This window comes from Prunus avium, chromosome 3 (assembly GCF_965620075.1).
Source record: "Prunus avium chromosome 3, drPruAviu1.hap1.1, whole genome shotgun sequence".
Taxonomy (NCBI): Eukaryota; Viridiplantae; Streptophyta; class Magnoliopsida; order Rosales; family Rosaceae; genus Prunus; species Prunus avium.
This window is the reverse complement of record NC_142286.1, coordinates 28054368-28076929: the sequence shown is the minus strand read 5'-3', so window position 1 is coordinate 28076929 and position 22562 is coordinate 28054368. Positions and strand designations below refer to the sequence as shown.

At 37.1% G+C, this 22562-nt stretch overlaps 1 protein-coding gene, 1 long non-coding RNA gene and 1 pseudogene across 2 annotated transcripts; all 3 read left to right on the top strand.

The window, feature by feature from the left end:
* The first annotated feature begins 1896 nt into the window (after positions 1 to 1896).
* LOC110746047 (uncharacterized) lies at positions 1897 to 3062 on the top strand. Its single transcript, XR_002524923.2, has 4 exons — positions 1897 to 2047; positions 2205 to 2434; positions 2552 to 2609; positions 2722 to 3062. It is a non-coding gene; the product is annotated as an uncharacterized LOC110746047 (long non-coding RNA).
* An 11153-nt stretch (positions 3063 to 14215) lies between these two features.
* On the top strand, positions 14216 to 15955 carry LOC148295868 (uncharacterized; annotated as a pseudogene).
* A 3559-nt stretch (positions 15956 to 19514) lies between these two features.
* LOC110746046 (putative pectinesterase 63) lies at positions 19515 to 21041 on the top strand. Its single transcript, XM_021946242.2, has 4 exons — positions 19515 to 20021; positions 20134 to 20340; positions 20525 to 20766; positions 20861 to 21041. The coding sequence occupies exons 1-4, from the start codon at positions 19515 to 19517 to the stop codon at positions 21039 to 21041; spliced, it is 1137 nt and encodes a 378-aa protein (XP_021801934.2).
* Positions 21042 to 22562: the final 1521 nt, after the last annotated feature.

Below are 22562 nucleotides of genomic sequence, written 5' to 3'. Positions count from 1 at the left end.
CTACTTTAGATATAATAGACGACCCTTTTTAAAAAAAAAACCGTCATCTTTACTTCATAATAGACGACCCTGTTTTAAAACAAACTGTCATCTTTAGATATAATAGACGACCCTTTTTTTAAAACAACCGTCGTCTTTACATATAATAGACGACAGTTCTTTAAAAAAAAAAACCGTGTCTTTAACAAGCGTCGTCTTTTAAAAATCAAGTGGCCTTTTTTTTGTTCAGTGTGTTTTAAAAGACGACGCTTGTTAGTGACATGCGTCGTCTTTTAAAAATCAATCTAACGCTAGTAGTGTATAACATGATATATCATGACGGTTTTAAAAATACCGTTGTCTTTTAAAACATAACGACGATTTTATGATGCACCGTCGTCTATTTTGTGTTGTGGTTTAACTATTTTGTAGTAGTGACATTTCTAAGTACATTTGTTATTTTAAGGCGAAACTTATAACATGTGTTAAATGCATATTTATTAAGACTGTATGGTACATGGAGATCCTCAAAGCTCATGAAATAGTTGAGATATATCGCATGAAGCAACCCCTTGAAGGATATACAGTACCACGATATTCTTGATTAAGAGTTAACACTAAGAGTTTGAGTATTTTGAATTCAAATTTGATATTGTTGTAACATATTTTGACTATTAGATTAGTTGTTGATGTTACTAAAGAGTTCAATAATTTGAAAAGTGAAAAACAGGTCAAATAGTGTGATAAACGATCATGTATGAAAACAATGTTGCTTGTATTGCTCAAATCAGAGAAGGGTTCATCAAGGGTGACAATTTCAGAAAAAAGTCAAGAGATTGGAGTCAAACAAATTTGTTCACAAGATAATATGGCGAACCTTTTTACCAAAACTTTTCCGAAATCTATATGGCAGAAGTTATTGAAAATCAATGTGAGATATCAATCAGGGGGAGTATCCTAGTTCTACTACATACAACACATATGCGCGTTGTACTCTTTTCCCTTCGATTAGGTTTTTGTCCCACTGGGTTTTCCTAGCAAGGTTTTTAACCAGGCAACATAAGCACATCCAACACCATATCAATGATACAGAAGAAAGTTTCACTCTTTTTCCCTTTGCTTTGGTTTTGTCTCACTGGGTTTTCCAAGCAAGGTTTTTAATAAGGGAACTATGTCATTGTATGGTGGACATCCAAGGGGGAGTGTTGTAAATGCATGAGTTGGTTGATGACCACCATACCTCTTAGTATTCCACCGTTGGATTTTATATAACCTATGCACTGAGTATTTGTAATTAGTGCTTGTAACCTATAGGTATATTGTGAATGGTGGTATTCAATCTCCTATCTTGTAAGCTTATAAATAGGTGGTTCTACCAAAGATTAGGTGAATAAAAACATGTTGAAACTTTATCCTTAGCATATCATTTCTCTCTATATTTTCTCCATCTAGTTTTATAACATGTTCTATTTTATTTTATTTTATACAAACGATATCTAATCTAAACTTTAAGGAGAGGGATTTGAACTTGGGGGCAGAGTGGGGGACACATCCACTCTAGCCAACTTGGCTAAGCCCATGTCTGCAGCTTGTGAGTGCCTTTGTACTAAAGTCTAATGTTTTCAGGGACGTCTAGGTACGAAGCTCTTTCGTTTTATTGCATACAATTTTGTTAAAGTCATAAATAAATTTCCTATTTCATATATGTCCATGTTTAGAGCCTGGAAACCAAGACTAGGAATGTAACGGATTTGTGGAACTGATTCGGAGAAATTCCTTAGAAAGGATCACTTTAAAAACCGCATACCAGACTCAGATTAGGCCTGTTGTTTTTGAAAACCGCCATTCTAGAATCCTCTTCTTCAACTATAAAAGTGACTTGAAAACGAGGTTGGTATGCGCAAAAGCTTTTGTCAATCTCCTTTCTTGATTACATATTAAGTTTTGGGTTCTACATAAATATGAAGGTTTCTCAAGCGTGTGAAGGGCAAGATGAAGATGAAGATTGTGGTAGTACTGCATGCATTGATGCAAAGTTCAATAACATCGAATCATTGATTTACCAGAGGTATCTCTATTATCATAACACTTTGCCACCAAATTTTCTTGAATTTGTAGAATATATTTTGAATCTCAACTCAATGATTCTAACTTGATATGGTTGTATGTGAAGAGATAATGAAGACTTGGTATAATTACTAAATTTTTGATAATTCATCATGCAGATTGGAATTTCTAAACATTAGGGTTGGAACTATGGGCATGAATTTTCCAACCTTGAAGTAAGGTCAAGGCTAGCAATTTCATACGACTATATTAGGCATCGATATATGTGTACTTTCACTTAGTAACTGACTTGATTATTTGCAAATTTAGTTCTGCTTATATAAATGATAAGTTTTGTGAAACTTTTCATTCTGCTGATGGTTGGAGACATCGTCCTGTTCATATAATGGTGAGCAGGCAACTTCATCGTATAATGGTTGATTCAAATAAGGACTTCAACTCAAGATTTTTGTTTTATTTACGATTATTTTGTAGGAATAATCTAATAATTTGTTACCTTGTCCAGCCACTCCATTCTGGATGCATCATGTCATGCCACACATACACGAAATTGGACTATGGAGGTGTGGGTTCCTCTGAAGACTTATTGTAAACTAAAACATCTATTGATTCAGGTGAAATGATTGGAATGACCGAGCAATATTACTGACTCTAGCCAGTCCTCTACTTTTGCAGCTGCCAACGAACAGACAAATCCATTAAAATTATATGATGTTCACAAACCCAGGGACCCTTGGTTCAGAGAGAGCACCAGTTGACAAAGAAGTTAGAGTTTCTTGAATTGATGAAACTATCATCTTCCAAACTCTTGATCGAGATTCTTCTTAAAATCATTGCTACCCATTGGGAGTTCTCTGTGGACTGCTCAACACTTCCAAGAACTAAATTGCGAGTAGGGAAATTCTTATATGATTATGGAGCAGATTGAATTTGATGTAAGATTACATGTTCTGAACTTGGTGCACAATGTAATCCTGATTGTAATTTTATTATCTTCGATTGGATCAACAATTCACCATGCCTCCAACTTTTGACAACTTTGCTTTCTCGCTAATGATGTTTTGCATATGAAAGAAGAAACTACATAGCAATCATGGATATAGGCAAAGGAATTGAATGATAGAGTAGTATGTTTTTTTGTAGTTTGATCACTTCACCTTAAATCAATTGTATTTAACATTGTAAAAAGGTTGTTTGTTTTGCCATAACGGGTACTTGAACCTCCAACCTCAGAGATGGAAACCCCAACCAAAACCACTACTACACCAACTTTACTTTTGACATATTTACTAAGTTGCATAATATTTATATTAAAAGTAAAGTCAATTTTATTGAAATATTAATTTTAAGACCGATTCACGAACTATTTATACCAAAGCCCTCATGCTTACATAAATAGATCAATTTATATTTATTAAAATTTACAAGTTTTGAACCATTATATATATATGTATAAAATGATGCGTGACAATCACAATTTTTCCTAAATTTGTGATTTGATTGTGTTTTTACTATTTGGTTTTGAAAACACACAAATAAACAAATATCCTCATTATTGTCATTTGTTTAAGAGTCTCATTAATATTTTAAACCACAACAAAACTTAAAGACAAACAAATAAAACACCATGTATAACAATCACGATTGGCTTAGGTTTATAGAATAGAAACTGCAACATAATGTGTATTTTCATGTTACTCTTATATTGGTGTTTTTAGACTTACGTAATAGAAACTGCAATATAGTCTGTATTTTTATGTTACCCTTATATTGATATTTTTTAGGTTTATCTATATATATATATATATAAAGCAAAAGGCAAAGAATGGTGAAACATTCAAAATACCAGAAAATGTCATTGGTTAATGCAAACATTAAGAATTGAAATTATTAATTAAATGAGGATGATATGGTAAATTGATAATTTTTCATATTAAAAAAATTAAAATTAAAAGAAAAATTAGATAATGGATCCTATTTTTACGGAACACAACTACCCATTGTATTTTTCTTAATTATAAAATAAATTTAAATTAAAAAAAATTAAAAAAAATAAAAGCCTCTCGTAGGCGCGGAAGCGCATGCGGAGAGGCTAGTAATTAAGAATATAAACTGCCACACATTGTTCATTCTTATGTTACTCTTATATTTGTATTTTCAAGCTTATATAATAGAAACTGCAGTACAGTGTGTATTTTTATGTTACTCTTATATTAATAATTTTAGATTTATAAAATAGAAACTGCGACTCAGTGTGTATTTTTATATTACTTTCATATTTGCATCTTTAAGCTTATAGAGTAGAAACTACAACACAGTGTGTATTTTTTTGTTATTCATACATCGGTATTTTTAGTATTATATAATAGAAACTACAACACAGTGTGTATATGGGTTGCTAATTTTATGTTACTTTTATATTTATATTTTTATAGAATAGAAACTGCAACTTTTTTTTTTAGAGAAAAAGACATTTCATTCATAATCCAAAAGATTCGTACATAAATCTACATGATTACAATGGCCTTGTTAAAACATTCCTTGAAAAACCACATGGGCCAAACTCCATGGTAGGAAAGAGTACCACACACACATGCCATGGACTAACAAATTAGTCCAAAACCCGAGCCCCTTTGAACCGCTACAATGAACAAGGAAATACTAACGAAAGACCGATACATTAGACCCCGCAATGAGCACACCAACGCATCCCAAACTGTCAAAAGAAGCCTTCTATAAGAAATCATAGTCTTTTAGACAACACAAGAGTTATAGAACATGCCAAGGGCTAGAGACACGAGAGAACACATCATGCTCAGCCATTGAAGAGGCAAACTGCAAAAAAAAATTGCAGCTTGCCTCTCCCTCTGTCTCAAACGTTTTTGGCCAACCAAACTTCTCAAGTTCATTTCCTGTAGTGTAAAAGTATTAATGTAAATTTATACTAACACCATTAATTTCGTTGTGTATAGAGATATTATATGTGATTAGCGATTGGTGGAGAACGATTGAGAAGGTATTTTCGTCATTTTATAATTTAAAAATATATAATTAATTACATTATGTTTAAATTATTTTGTGAAATATATTTATATTATGTTGTTAAATTATGCACGTTGATGTACGAAGTTAATTGAAATTAACTTCGTACATTTTTTTATTTTAGTAAAACTTAGTTTCCCGTGGGTTTACAGAGTACACTCCTTGCACTCAATCGAAACGAAACGCCATTTTTGATAATCAACCCCTGAAGTCTCTCTAATTTTTCTTCAGTTTTCGTCACTTGTTAGAAGATACTAGTCAATCATGGAGTCACCAAGATTCGCCTTTGCCTTACTCATGTTCGCCATCCTCATCTTCATCGCCCTTCCTTTTCTCATCTTCTACACCCCCGCCCATGCCGCTGACATTGCCAACCCCATTGTCCAGACCTCAGACGGCCTAGCACTAAAATGCCGAAGAAGCGCCGATAAACAAACCATCTTCCGAAAAGATGATGAAGATTCGGAAGAGGAAAGAGGAGCAACCTTCCCAAGAGCAGAGGAAGAGGAAGAGGAAGAAGACGACCACGTCAGTATCGGGTTTGGAACTTACCCTCAAATCTTCACCTACCCTCCCATCCCCTTCCACCAAACCCAAAGAATCATCATTCCAACTGTTTCTTCTCAAAACCTACGTGGCTATTGGTATGCCATTGTGTTGCCTCTGCCTCTTGTGATGTTCCTCGTTGCAACCTCATCTGTATTGACTTTACTGGTCATCAGTGGACCGATGATGCTGAGAGGAAGCAATAGACCAATCAGAGGACCAGCCATTTAGGTATGGGTTGTCAATATTCTCGTTCTAATGGTCTCCTTATGGGGGTTCTTCATTCCTCGACATTCATAGGTATGTAGCAAATCTTGTACTATTTTTATTTTTATTTTTAAAGAATTAATTATTAATTTAATCTACGTTTCTTATTCTAGGCCGCGGATGATGAGGATGTTTGTTGAAGTTGCAGAGGCGAATCTTTTTCAATCTTGTGGTTAAAACCATGTGTATTAGTTGTTAGTTCATCAAAGCACTGTACTTTGGTTTCACCATTCATTAATAAACAATCAGAATTTTCTTTCTTAGATTTTCTCTTCGTTCCCATTTCCCATGCAGTTATTTTTTTCTTTTTTGTTCTTCGAAAAGCTATTGTTGATCTCCCGCTTTTTCTTGCCCATGTTGAAAATTTCAATTTGGGTGCTGTGATTTTTGCCAGATCTTGTTCTAGTTGAATTTCTAGCTGGATGAACCATCTTATCATGGTTTGGAATTTGGGCCTCTTTGATGCTTCCCGAAGTGAACTTATTTATTTCAAACTTGTATGTAAAATTTCTACACTTATATCTGGAGAGTTAAGCTGATTAAAATCTAATGGCTTTTTACAAATTTCCCAAGTCTGGTTGTAACCTGGGCAGGTTGGTTGGCTGGATATTAGGATACATGTAGTGGATTGTGGATTACCTTAGAAAGCAGTCAGTTTAAAACATGACGGGCAAACATATTACACGACGAGGATTTTGTTCCCAACAAGTTAGCTATTGCGACAATGAAACATTTCGTCGCGCAAACAAAAAGCGGGAAAAAGGACCCGGCTTTATTGTATTTGGCGCCAAATACTCGTGCGACGAAAATATGGAGTTTGCGTGACGAAACATTGAACGACGAACAAAAAAGATTCGTCGTGCAAAAGTGGATGTCGGCACATTCATGCGCGCCGACAGAGAAGTTTTGTCGCGCAAATTTGTTGGTTTTGGCTCGACAACATGTGGACTTAGCGCGACGAAGTTATATTCGTTGCGCAAAAACCTTCGTCCAATATATTATCATGCTCAACCATTGCAGAGGCAAACTGCAAAAAAAAAATTGCAGCTTGCCTCTCCATCTTTCTCGAACGTTTTTGGCCAACCAAACTTCTCAAGTTCATTTCCTTTATGCGTGGATTTCCTTCTACCTCTGCTACGTTCGTTGGGTATGTATTTTTTTTCGTTAGTGTAAAAGTATTAATGTAAATTTATACTACCATCATTAATTTCGTTGTGTATAGGGATATTATATGTGATTAGCGATTGGTGGAGAACGATTGAGAAGGTATTTTTGTCGTTTTATAATTTAAAAATATAAAATTAATTACATTATGTTTAAATTGTTTTGTGAAATTATATTTATATTATGTTGTTAAATTATGCACGTTGATGTACAAAGTTAATTGAAATTAACTTCGTACATTTTTTTATTTTAGTAAAACTTAGTTTCCCGTTTGAGTTTAGTTGGATTTCGCGCATAATCATGTCACGTAATTTATGGCTACATGATTAAGTTTCGATTGTGGAGATTTCGATGTCATCTTGGTATGTTCTTCGGGTGGTACATAGGTATTCTATAACTACGGTACACCTCAAGAACTGTACCGAGATGCTGCCGAAATTCATCCACGTCGAAATCTAATCTCATGTAGCGAAAATTACGTGACATGACTATGCATTCCCGAATGGGATAGGGCCCTTACCGAAGGCATAAGGAAAGATTTTGTAAGAGTACAACATGATTGTTGTATTGTGATTGTGGTTCCAGGAATTATGAGTCGGAGGTGGATACAGAACCCGAATAAGTGCGCAGGCAAATACTTTTCCATTTGCATCGACCAGCGGCAATCAAGAAGGGGAAGATGACGTGCCTACACCAATAGACAGTGCAGAGTTCGAACAGTATGAAAAACTGTTGAAAAATGCCAACCAAGAGTTATACCCGATGTGCCAGAGCTTTTTCGTTCTGACAGCCATTGTGGAGCTAATGCACGGAAAAATAAAGTATCGTATGTCGAATCTATGTTTCGATTACTTTTTGGGAGTTTTCAAGAGAATGCTTCGGATGGACAATTGTTTGCCGAAAGACCATAGACAGGCGCAGAAGGTGTTGAATGGTCTTGGATTGGGTTATGAAAAAATTCACGCTTGCAAAAATAATTGCTTGTTATTCTACAAAGAGTATGAAATATTGGATACATGCCCTATATGCAAGGAGTCAAGGTTCAAAATGACATCTCAGAATAGAATGATTAAGATCCCATAAAAAGTCATGCGTTATCTGCCCCTGAAACCTCGGTTGCAGCAATTATATATGTCGACGCATACTGTCACAGACATGAGATGCATAAGGAAAAACGGGTAGACGATGATGTGATGCGGCATCCTGCAGATGGGAAGGCATGGAAAGAGTTCGATCAAACGTTCCCCGAAATGTTAGATTGTGACTTGCCACTGACGGATTCAATCCATACGGGGTTCTAAACCAACACCACAACACTTGGCCGACTTTCGTATTCCCATATAATTTACTGCCTTGAAAATGCATGAAAAAAGAATACATGATCACTGTTTTGATAACTGAGGATTCTGGCAAGTCAATCGATGTTTACTTACGGCCGTTGGTTGATGAGCTCAAGGATTTATGGACAAACGTTGTGCGCACATACGATAAATCCACTGGAAAGATGTTCACTTTGCGAGCAGCAGTTATGTGGACTGTGAATAATTTTCCACCATATGCTATGGTTTCTAGGTGGAGCACAGAGGGTTATATGGCATGCCCTGTATACAAGGAAGATGTAACTTTTGGTTGGCACGCTGAAAAACTTTATTACCTTGGTCATCAGAGATGGTTGCCAGGGGACCACGAGTGACGGAAAAAGGATAAAGAGTTCGACGATAACACAGAGCATCACCTCAGACCTAGAGAATGGTCCGGTGATGAGATATTGGAACAGCTTAACCGTTTGGATTTTGCTTCACTCGGAAAAACAGTTTGTCGGACCAGACTTGCTACACATCTGAATTGGACGCACAAGCCTATGTTGTTTGAGCTCCCATATTGGTCGAAACTAAAATTGAGGCACAATCTCAATGTTACGTATGTTGAGAAAAATGTCTTTGACACATTGATAGGCACGATTCTAAATATCGAGGGCAAGACAATTGACACGATCAAAGCTCATCTTGATTTGGAAAGAATGGGCATATGAAGGGGTTTATGGATGAAAAGGGACAGTGATAAAGCAAGAAGAGATCTTGCATTGTTTTCCATGAAACCAAATGACAAAAAAGAGTTTCTAAAGTTTGTATTGTCTGTAACGTTTCCTGACGAGTATGCTTCTAATATTGCACGTTGCGTGAATGTTGATGGGGGTAAATTTACTGGACTAAAGAGCCATGACTGCCATGTGTTTATGCAACGCCTACTTCTTGTGGGGATTCGACACCTATTGTCGGAAGATATAGTCAAGCCAATCATTTTGTTGTCCAGATTTTTTTCTCAACTGACAACAAAAACGTTGCAAAAGACAGACATTCATCAGTTGCGCCATGACATTGTCCAAGTCCTATGCAAGTTTGAGATGATATTCCCTCCAGCTTTCTTCACAAGTATGATTCACGTGATGGTTCACTTGCCTGAAGAAGCATTGCTTGCTGGTCCAGTCAACTATCGTTGGATGTATCCAATAGAAAGGTATATAATCCTCATCATTTGTGTATGCATCATTATCTCATACTTGCTACTTGCTAATTTGTATCGTATTGTTTTATTTTGGCAGGCTTCTCGGAGATCTGAAAAAAAGCATACGCAACAGAGCGAAGCCCGAATGATCAATTATAGAGGCTTTGGTTCAATATGATGCGCTTTCTTTCTGTGGAATGTATTTAAAAGATGTGGACACGGTTTTCAATCGTCCTCAGCGCAATAATGACGGAGGTGTGAGAAATGAGAAACTTTCTGTTTTTGCCTAAAGCGCACGACCCTTTGGAGATCATGTACGAGGAGAGTTGTTTTCCAGAAATGACATGGAGGTAGCCCATTGGTTTGTACTGAACAATTGTTATGAGATAATTGCATACTTAGATAAGCATGAAGAGATGATGAAGAGAGAACATCCATCACATTTGTATTCCAAGAAACACCGTGAATTGTTTCCACAATGGTTTTTGGAATATGTAAGTTATAAGTGTTTTGTATTTGAAATATATATTGTAGTATTTATACTTCTCAAACTAACATGTGAATGTTTTTGTATAATATTAGGTGAATAAGTTGAAATCAGAGAATTCCCCCACTTACAGTGAAGAGTTATATAACTTGGCATTCGGCCCAATTCGTGCTGAATTGTTCTCGGGTTGCCATGTTAACGGCGTCAAATTTTTGGGGACTGCACGAGATGACAAGTTGTGTACGCAAAACAACGGTGTCCATGTCCCAGGTGGAGGCGAAAGTACGGACATTGATTTCTATGGCAAACTCACAACTGTCGTGCTATTGCTTTACGAAGACCGATACCAAGTGATCATGTTTAAGTGTAGATGGTTTGATACGAACCCAAATAGGCAAGGAAGTGTTAAAATCAACCATGGCTTACTATCTGTGAACATTAACAGAACTTGGTATGATGACGACCCTTACATTTTGGCAAACATGGCAAAATAAATTGTGTATCTAGATGACCCTAAAGCCGGGAGCGGTTGGAAAGTTGTTCAGCAGATGGACCAGAGGAACGTGTATGCTATACCAGAACTAGACCCATCTGACAACGATGTCGACATCGCTGACCAATGTTTCGAATCTTCCATGGAAAATGATGCACAAACACTTCTAGATACAAATGTTGTACAAGAACCATTTCAGCTTGAAGGAGTGTCTTCACGAGAAATACCGATTCAGTCAATTCTAATTGACCTCGGTTATCTTCCGCGATACAATCCAACCTTGGGCCCGAACAACAATGATGATGTACTTATGGAGGAGAAGGAGGAGGAGGAGGATGATTGGGAGACCGAAAGTGATGATAGCGACGATAGCGAAGATTATTATAGTTCAGATGATGAATAATGTAATTTTTTTACGACTTGCCATGTAAAACATAGTAAATGAAATTTTTTGTAATTTAATAATGTTAGTGTAAAGATTTTGGCAAGTATGCTTGTTTGAATATATGTACTTGTTATATCCAAACTTTATATTTGTGGAGAAATGAAACATTGTTAAATAAATTAAGCTATATTTACTGATAAGTTCAATGTAGTCCTTAAGAAGCCTATGCCTATTCATATTTTCACATTCTAATTTCCATTTATTCATATGCCTTAATTTGAATTTTTCTATGTCATAAGCTTTTCAATGATTTTAGTTAAGCTCATTCATACCTTTTGAATTAAATTCTGTTAGATTTAATTATGACGCAAATGCGAATTATACCTTCATTTAAATCCTAAAATATGAGTGGACATAGGCTTACTCATACTTTCATTGAAGGGAATCCTAAACCCATGACTCTTTTGGCAATAATTTGTTTTAATTTTCTTTTAGAGAACATTTTCAAAAAATGAAAATGAGAAACATGTCAAATTTTTGTTTCGGGCGACGAAAGTTTGAGCGACGAAATAGTTGGTTGTATTGAGTGATTGACCAATTAATTACTCTCTTCTTTTTGGTCGTTCATGTCAAACAAGTACACTTTAAATCCTATTACATCTAGTGTCGCGAGAGAACAGAACCCTTGTTTTTCTAGCTGGGAGAGAGTAGATAGAAACAGAATGAATGCAAAAAATATATTCTGAAACTACAGATTTGTTCCTTCAACTTTAAAACACAACTTAAAGCTTTGAAACACATCACAAAGCTTTAAAAACTTCAAGCCTGCAACAATACTTCTCTTCGCAGAACTCATATTTTTGTAACAACTTTGCGCGACGAACTGAAACAAATCTTCGTCGCGCAACGAACGGCAAAGATTCCGAAAACTTCTGCAAAATTATTTTGAAATAATAATAAAATAAAAAACAAAGTCTCTTGCGTGACGCAAAATGACCTGTCGTCGCACTATGTAAGTTCGCGCGACCAGTACAGTTAGTCTCGCACGGGTTGTTTTAAAAAAAACCTGCAAAAAATTCTGAAATAATATAAATGAAACTTGCGCGACGAAAAAATAATAGGCGTCGCACAATGAATGTTTGCGCGACTAATAATGTTTGTCTCGCAAAGGTTGTTTTCCAAAAAATCCACAAAAAATTCTGAAATAATATGAATGACCCTTGCGCGACGAATAAACTATTGGCGTCGCAAAATGAGTGTTCACACAACTAATCATATATGTCTCGCAAGTGTTGTTTTTTGAAAAAATCTGCAAAAAATTCTGAAATAACGTAAATGGCCCTTGCGCGACGAATCAAATATTGTCGTCGCAAAGTGTTGGTTCGTCGCCCATTGAATTTTTTTTCGTTGCGTAAAGTATTAGTATTTATATATTATATAATGTGTTAGCATTTCTTATTTGTTAGTGAATATATTGTTTTGATGGCATACGCATTCTACGAAACTAGTTTCAATGATCAAGCCGTCAAACTTGTTTGTATATACTGCGCGATCGTATTCCCCAAAAATTGCAAAAAGCAAACATTCATAGATCTAGTAACGGGACAAGACTTTTCAACGGTTATAAATGAAAAATCACGATTTAACGGTTATTTTAACTCCGATTTTAATGATTTTTACAGTTACACTTCTTGACCCTATATGAATACAATGACTGAATTTGATCTTCAATTTAAAAAAATTTACACTAGTGGATACCACAAAATCTTACGTTATATTTAACTAAAGTATAAATAAACTCTTAATTGTTAGTGAATATATTGTTTTGATGGCATACGCTTTCTACGAAACTATTTTCAACGATCTAACCGTCAAACTTGCGTAACGGGACAAAACTTTTCAATCGTTATAAACGAAAACTATTGCGAGACGCATCCTTTCGTTGCGCAACATAACTTTGCGCGACGCCAAGTACTACTACGTCGCACAAAATATTGGCAGACGCACTATTTCGTCGCGCAATGTTATGATTTTCTGGGTTTAGGGTTTAGGGTTCATGGTTTTGAGTTTGTGCGAAGCCAGATTTTTTCACGTCGCGCAAGGCTGTGAAAATATTGGCGGAATGGGGCGAAAATCTGGCGGGTTTGTCACCTTGCGCGAAGGTTTTGTTTCATCGCCACCTCAATTTGCGAAAAAATATATCTGGAAACGACGCCGCTTTGACTTTGCGCGACGCAATATATACTACGTCATGCAAGTTTGCGAAATTTTTTCTAAAACTTGCAGAGTTGTCTTCTTCAGCTCCATCTCCACCTCCAACCACCTCAACCAGCGAAACCGACCCCATTTTTAGACCGGGCCGCCACCACCTTCGAACCCCAGCCCTTCCCCGCCGTTGTCGACCGGATTTTGACCGATTTTGCCACTGTTTCTCCGGGCGTGTGCTCCCTCCTCCAGCCACCAAATTTGACAATTGAGGTATGGATTCCACTCTTCTTTTCATGCTCTAGATGATGGTTGGTTAGGATTTGATGAATTGCTAGCGTAGGTTGTTAAATTGAAAAACCTAAATTTTTGCCGGATTTCGGGATGAAATTCCGGCCACTTCCGGCCCTTTTTTGGCCTATGTCCAAGAACAAAAGTGGCTCTAATCGATGTCCTGAACCTAGGTAGGGAGATTGGCCCATGATTTTGAGATTTTTCCAGCAATGGTTATCGCTTTAGACACTCGCGCGCCGGCACATGGGTACTGTAGCAAACCACAACTGTGTCCCGATGCAATCCCCTAGTTGTAATGAGCACGTAGGTATGTTCGAATTCCAATTTGGATATCATTTGAGCCTCGAACGGATTTCGCCTATTGTGCGATTTCCAGGTTTGATATGTTCGAACCGTTTGATCGAACCCAAACTCACATATGTTGTACCTTGTATTTCTAGGATCGTATAGGATTCGCCGGATCGTGGATCGGAGTCCCGGATACTCCGAAATCACAAACCCTAGGACAAGATATGATTTACTTCATGAATTAAGAATCTTAATGAAATTGTATATGTTTAGTTGGTAAATTGGATTAATTTTTTTGTTTGTTAATTAATTTTTTTGTTTTATCAGTTGTTGGGCTTTTTATGTTTATTTTATTAGACGTTGGCTCCATTTAAAAAATATTTCAATAAATGTTTAAATGGTTTTAGACCACATATTAGAGTAACTATGTTTTTTAACTTTGGATGCTTGTTCAATTGTGCAGATGTCAAACCTTATTAGAAGTCGTAAGGCGATGACGACTACACAGAGTTTGCCTCCCCCGGCTACGACCTCAGCTGCCACTGCTCCAGTACAGATTGACGACATGCAGGTTTGTCCTGGGATCTCCCATGTGCCGTCGTCATCAGAGTCATCAATGGCGCAACCTGTTAGTGCCAGGCAGCGTCACCACCCTCCAAGCACGACCGACACCACTTCAACATCTGCTACTGGTGTGTCGGGGTCACAACCAGGTAAAGATTTTCTTCAACTTCAGCTGTTTCGGACCAAGATTTTAGTATGATTTGTTATTTAATGTTAATTTTATATTTCTTTGCAGCCAAGAAGAACACCCAGGGACCTTGTCGCCAGTTGAAGACGGCGAAGGTCACCCGGGTGACCAACAGTCGTATCAACATCGGATACGACGAGCGGCATCGGGCTGCACCAACGGCGGACCAGCATAGCTCCTTGGTCACGTCGTTCGGACTTATTGCCCGATGAAATGGAAGCCTTGGAAGGTCATGCCTGACGAGGTGCGGACAACTGTCGGTATGTATTCTATACCTTTTAATTGTTTTCCCTTCAAATTTTATTTCTAATACTTAATGTATGTAATGAATTTATTGCAGACAAACTACAATTTAGAGAACCTCGGCAACGAGTTGTTGGCGTACGTCAACAGACTCTTTGCTGAGAGGTACATGCAGTTGAAGAGCGACTTGCACCACCATTTTCAGGCATATGATGATCCCCAGGTCGCTCTTCAGGAGGGTTGCCCGAAGGAGCTTGAGGGGCAGGAGGATAGTTGGGAGTGGCTCTGCGGTCATTTTCAAGAGGCCGATTATGTGGTATTTTTTATATTAAGTTGAAACTTATTACACGTTTCTTACTAATGTGTATTTCATTTGAATTTCAACTAATACGTTTTATTTTTTGTATAACAGAAGAATGCCAAAGCAAATAAGGGCAATAGGGAGAGGAAGACTCTTCTCCACCATTCAGATTCCAGGCCTTTCTCCTATAGGATGGAGGCGCAGCGCCGAGTAATAATAAAGTCGTTTTTATTTAATTTTTAATATGTCAATAATATTAATTTGTTTTTTTCGTACTAACATTTTTCTTCTCTTGTTCAATTCAGGGGGGGTTCAAATTCCTTGAGATTGATGTCTTTGGCGGCGTTTATGTTCAACCTGGGAATGAGTTGGCCGAGTCCCTTCATGTAAGTAGTCTTTAATTTTAATTATTATCTTACGCATTCAAGTTTCATGGTTATTATATGAATGTTTTAATTAATATTTTATGTTATGCTCAACAGACGACGATGATGGAGAAGAGCCAGTTGGTTCTTCAGGAGTTCGCCTCCCAGCTTCCTCCCGATACGCCGCTCGAGTCCGTGGCCCCTCCACAGGATGCGGGGTTTCAAATCTTGATTGAAACCTTGGATCATACTCTCGGGAGGGGCCTAGGGACATATTGTCGAGGGATGAGGAATGCCCGGCAGCGGCCACCTAAACCCCGTGAATCGTCGCAATCAAACAGTCAGGTGACTGCTTTGACAGCAAAGGTGGCCGAGCTCAGGGGTCATTTGTCACATCTTCTACAGTCCCTCGCTAAGTCCGGCATTCCAATCCCACCTTTTCCTCCCTCGTCGACCTCCGAGCCTTGCCAACTCGAGCATGGCCACCACACCTCTACACCTGTCGACAATGTCCAGACCTCCAAGCCGCATTTGCCAGACAACAACGTAGATTTTGGAGGGTTGTTTGATTAGTTTTTAACTTTCTTAATTACATTTTAAATATTTCTATTGTACTATACATTTATATTATGTTATAACAAAAAAAAATTCTCTTCATTACATTTTTTTATTGCAATTTCATTTTATTATTAAAAAAAAACCAAATTTATTTTTGTTACAAAATATATATATATATATATACAGAAATTCTCTTATGCGGACATCCGGACATTATTATCGTGCAGACGCCGTGTATTTTGTACTACCCATCTCTGTTTTCCTGCCTGTTTACAATAGGATCCGCACGATAATAACGTGCGGACATTCGGATAAGAGAATAACTGTATATATATATATAATTTAATTTAATTAAAATATATTTATTTTTGCGCGACGACAAGTTTTTCGTCGCACAAATTCACTTTTTTACAAAATACAAAACCGTAAAAATAAATTTTAAAACAATTTATTCTATGTTTGCACGACGAAAGTTTTCGTCTCGCTAAAGCAACAGCGACGAATGGGTTTCGTCGCGCAAAAATTTGAGTCACAAATATTCTCTCGTCCCTATATGTATGCGCGACGAAGATAAATCCTCGCGCTGTGTTCTTGCAACGACTGTACTTTCGTCGCTCCAATATTTGCGCGACGAACAATTGTGGCGTCCCGGAACTTTTGGTGCAACGAAGGATAACCGTCGCTCTCTTTGCACGACTATTTACATAGATTGGTCGCGCAAAGTCTTTCTTCACAATCATTGCGTGACGGAGTACGCGCGACGATATTTCTGTCGCGCTGACATTTGTGCGACTTAACTTCACTTTGCGCGACGACAGTTTCTTCATCACGCAAACTGTAAAATGTAGTAGTGAAGGATCCCAAAAAGAGCACAAATGTCGTCTCCTTCGTTTTTAATCCACATTCCTCATCGATAAGGCAAAGGGATCAAGAGTGGCCTCTTAGCATGACGAACTTTGCACAGAAGATCATCGGAGTAGGAACATTTATCGGATGTCAAGCACACAGACGTTTCGGTGAACACATAAGGGAGAACTAGGAGACCCCTCGAGGCTGGTCTTCGTCGCCCTATCAGCAAACTTGTCGATGCAAATTCTACACTCACTAGGACAATCTGTGAGCACAGGGTGTCGCCCGAAAAATTGCTCAAAAACAGTAAGAGCTCTATCACCACCTGAATCTCAAGTCCCCATCAACTCGGAGAGATGGGAACATCGATTGCAACCAACAACCCTAGCTGCCGAAAATCATGCCCAACACCGAGAATCCAAGAATGCATAAGATCCATGTGGGAGCAAATATTTTCGTCTCCAATCAGAGCACGCCACGTGGAAAAGAAGATTATCCCTTAAATTAATTAATTAAACCATTTATTGGGATAATTAATTAATCAGGATAATATCTTAGTTATATGGTATTATCTCATAATTAATAAAGATAATATCATTAATTGGGATATTATCATAATAAAGGGATATTATCTTATAATTAATGAGATAATATCAATAATTTGGTTATTATCTTATCAAAGGGATAATATCCTAAATTATTAGATATTATCTTATAATTAACGAGATAATTCAAATATTATCAAGTCCGACTCGATCTCTACGAAACCCTAGCCCCGAGGCTCCTATAAATAGATGGGTTTATTCATCATTCAAGGTACATCTAAAACCCGAGAAAATACCCGAAGCTCTCTCTCCCTCTCCACTCTCCACTCTCCATATTTTCTCCACACGGCTCCGGCCACCACACACGGCTCCGGCCGCCCGGTTTACACCATACAAACTCCGTACCCTTTGCTTAGCTATTGTTTTCCTACAAACACTCGAACTAACTTAGGCATCGGAGGGCCTTTGGCCAACACCCCCCTGGTGTGGTCTATTTACTCCAGTCTTTTTTACAGGAATCGAGAAGGAGAGAGAAGGAAGATCGAATGTTGAAGGATCTAGAAGCAAATATTCTCCCGCGAGATTATTTGCACAAACAATCCATATGGCCCAAGAAAAAACCTAGACGTCAACCACCTATAAACCCCCAGCATGCACCACCAGCACCCCCCGAAACCTTCCCTATCGCAGCGCTCACCACCAAACCACCAAAAAAACCAACATGCGAGGGACCCGACCAAGAAGACGCCATAGATCAACACATGACCCCTAATGGAACCAAATCTCCACAGAGATGGAAACCACAAAAGAAAACGCACAGCGAAGATAGGAAAAGGCATCCACGCAGAGGACTACAACCCAAATGAAGGCGCCTACTGCAGGGAGTGGACGGAAGAGAATGACAAGAAACCTTAGCCGTTTCTCTTGGCTCTCCTCGAGTACGAAAGAGCGACCCCAAACTCCATATAAACTGCAACTTAGTGTGTGTCTTTATATTACTCTTAATTTGGTATTTTAATATAATAAAAACTACGATATAATGTATATTTTTATATTACTTTTATATTGGTACTTATAACACAGAAATTGCAACTAAATGTGCATTTTAATATTACTATTATATTGGTATTTTTTATGTTTATATAATTAAAACTGCAATGCAATATTTATTTTTATGTTACTTTTTATATTGATATTTTTAGATTTAGTTACCTTTATATCATTATATATTATTTTACAATTAAATTGACAAGTTAAATGCTACTCTTTTTATGTTTTTTTACAAGAGAATAGTGAATTGATATGTTAGTGATGATACGAAATCAATTGCTAAGAAAACTAAGAAAGAAAAAAATTGAAATAGCAATACAAAAAAAGGTTGGAGAATAATAATAAACAATAATTATAAAGTGTAATTTCATTTTTTTTTACTTTAATATGAAATTTTTTAATTCGTGAATAATTATTTTCTAATTTGATAAGAAAAAATGATAATTTGTGTAAATGAAAAATAAAAGATTTAAGTTGATGTTGAACAATATAGTATATAAAGAATAAAATCTCATGATAAGCAAGAAGGAAAGCCCAGCTTGGTTGGTTATATGCCTCTTTATCCAAAGTAGAGGACATGGTTCAAGTCCTCTAAATGGCATCTCTTATATTTTTCAAATAATTGAAGGTGATTTAGCGATGCGCCACATGGCTGCCACGGCGATGGTGACCGGCGGTGGTTGTTGAAGGCAGGTGCTGGCCGGCGGTATAAAATTGTCTTTTCCCTTATTAATTTAAAATAAAATTCAAAACCCAAAACCAAAATTAGTCCTTTATATTATGTGACTTCTACCTAATTTCTCTTAACATGTAGAAAAAAAAAACGTTACATTATATGCTTTATTTTACCACGACGTAGGGAAAACATCTAACCCAAACAAACATACTTCCTGGTTGGATTGGGGTTGTTTTTCCTTTTGTTATTTTACCACGTTTTGGTAATTTTGTGCTTTAATTTATTTTATTTCCCATTTGGATTGGGGTTGTTTTTCCTTTTGTTAACCAGATTTCCTTATACTTCCTCGTTGCATTAGGATTTCCAGTTCATAGAACCAATGTATATATACTAGGCCTAGCCTAATTAGAATTGTGTATCATTGAAACTCGAGGCAGCTTATCGCAATAACAAGATGGCTGGAAGAACGACATGCATGGTCATGCCTGCAGCTGGGTTTATAGTTATAACAATTCTCCTTTCTGCTAGTACCACCGCAGTCGCTGACGATTCGACACCGATACCTGCTGATGGTTCCCAAGTCGGCAGCTGGTTCGATAACAACGTCAAGCCGTTAGCAGAATGCAAGGGCGTGCTTGACGCCGCCCTTGTGACGGCTGAGGATGGCCCAAAACTTATCAAGGTCATGAAAGATGGAAGTGGAAACTTCAAAACCCTCACGGATGCTATTAATAGCATCCCTGAGAGGAACACCAAGCGTGTGGTTGTGTACATTGGAGGTGGAGTGTACAACGAGAAAATCAATATCCCACAAAATAAACCATTTGTGACGTTGTATGGATCGCCAAAAAATATGCCAACTTTGATGTTTGGTGGTACAGCTGAGAAGTATGGGACTGTCTACAGTGGTACATTGATTGTGGAATCTGACTATTTTAGGGCTGCTAACATTATTGTTACGGTACGTAATTACGAATTAATTAATTTGCTTTAGTTAGAGAAATTTTATATTATTCTAATGATGGTAATGTATGTATCATGGTCTCATGGAGTGGTTTAATATAATTTTGCAGAATTCGGCGCCGGAGCCGGATGGGATAAGGTCTGGTGCGCAGGCAGTTGCATTGCAGATCTCCGGGGACAAGGCAGCCTTCTACAATTGCAAGTTTATTGGATTTCAGGACACTCTTTATGATTACAAGGGCTTGCATTTCTTCAAGGACTGCTACATTGAAGGCACTGTAGATTTCATCTTCGGAAAAGGAAAATCTCTCTACTTGGTATGTATTGTAATAATAATGCCTCATAGTATCATACAATAATTTCTCTAAGTTCAGATCATATGCTTGCCTATGTTAACTTTATGTGTTGTAGTGTTTATTTAAAAAAATATGTCGTTCTAATTAAATTTTCATTTATTAGCTCAAGTTGTGACACTAAATGATATGATATATTTTGGTGCAGAACACTGAGATACATGTCTTAGAGCGGAATATTACGGTAATAACAGCACAACAAAGGGATGCCTCGGAGGATAATGGATTTTCATTTGTGCATTGCAAAATAACTGGCACTACATATGTGAGGGGTACATACTTGGGCAGGGCTTGGGGGAGCAGCCCCACCGTGGTGTTTGCCTACACCGACATGGCCAATGTCGTCCATCCTGAACGATGGAATGACTTTGGGCACCCTGAACGTTCCAAGTAAGTAAGCAATTTTCATTATTTTTCTAAAATGTTTTGTTATTCTTGGATACATGTTTTTATTATTTACATATATATGTGGTAATTTTTGCAGCAACATGTTCTATGGAGAGTTTCAGAATTCGGGTCCAGGGTCAAACATAAGCAGGCAAGCACGCTACACCAAAAAGCTAAGCGATGCAGAAGCCAAATCTTTCCTCAGCCTTGGCTATATTCGGGGTTCCAAATGGCTTCTTCCTCATCTAAATAGAAAATCCAGACATTATATAGTTTAAGAATAGGAAACCTCATCTAAATAGAAAATCCAGACATTATATAGTTTAAGAATAGGAAATATATACATACATTTATAGTTTCCCTATTTCTTAGGTGAGATTGAGCAAAGAGCGCTACCAATCCTATACGTACATACATTTATGAACACAAGCAATATGTACATCTCATATACGTATTCGCATACGAAAACAAACTAAAGTAGTTAAGTAGTTTGCTATGAAACTTTCCTTTTATGGTTTGAATTTATAGCCATGGAAATTTTATATATAAGATGAACATGTTCACATTATTTTACAAGTTGTGTCGTTATTTCTTCATCTAGAATGTGCACAAGACACTATGTGGATAATATCCTTGGCCTATGTAACCATAACTACCGTGGTATTCATGACTGTTGCCTATTACTTTGTAATAGGCAACGGATATTCTTCGTTGCCTTTTATATATCTACCGCATCAGACCTATTGTAATCACCGATGCTAAAGTGCCTCCCGTGTGGCTAAAATACGTTCACCCCCAATGCCTAAACCTGCAACGGCATCCGTAGTTTTAGTAGCTCTGATGCTAAATGTCATTTACAGCATCATAATTAACTAATGCACTGATTGCTTTTTCCGACTTACAACATCACAAGAAACATAATGCAGATGCTAATTCTGATTATATGCATCAGTTGTCTTGTGAACGCTGATGCTACTCCTGGTTATAGGCATCAATTATCTTATTCTGGTTATAGGCATCAGTTATCTTATGAGTGATGTTTTATCTTTTTAATTTTAGTTATTGCAAAACTAAAGATATTTTATTTTAGAAATATCAATCCAAATCATGAAGTGTTTCTCATTGCACATCAAAAAATAGAGCAATACAATTGGAATTCAGTCATTTACAAAAAATACAGATTCACTATAATGTTCTTAAAAAAACAAAAGTGGAGAAATAGCAAAGCATTTGTATTTCATTATAGATGGAAAAGACAAAAATAGTCTCCCTTTTAAAGTTCAAAAAAATATCAAACACTAGATAGTAGATACCATCAACAACATTAAGCCTAGTAAACCTTGTACTGTAACCATCCACAAGCAGAGCCGAAAAATCTCCCACCCCCAATATTCTGACAGTATTATTCCCTGCAAACAAGGAAGGCCCAAATTTATAGTTTAAAATATGTGAAATATGAACAACGACACTTACACGAATCAAGAGGAGAAGAGGAACAATGACACTTACCGCCTGCAGCCTAAGCAAAATTAAATTAAAAAAACCTCAAGTAAAAGGAGAAAGAGAGAAATCAAAACAGAAAACAATTCATCTTTGTTGATAATGCCCCATCCAACAAAATGAAAACATATATCTGATTATAGCATATTCTTATGCATTGTTCTCCAGTATTTAAATGTACACAAGACAATCAACAAGCATTTTCCTCACCTGAAATCCAAATCACGAACAGACATGTGCACTATTGGTTCATCTAAAATTATTCGCAGGCTTGGCCACTCCAAAATTCTCAAATGCCC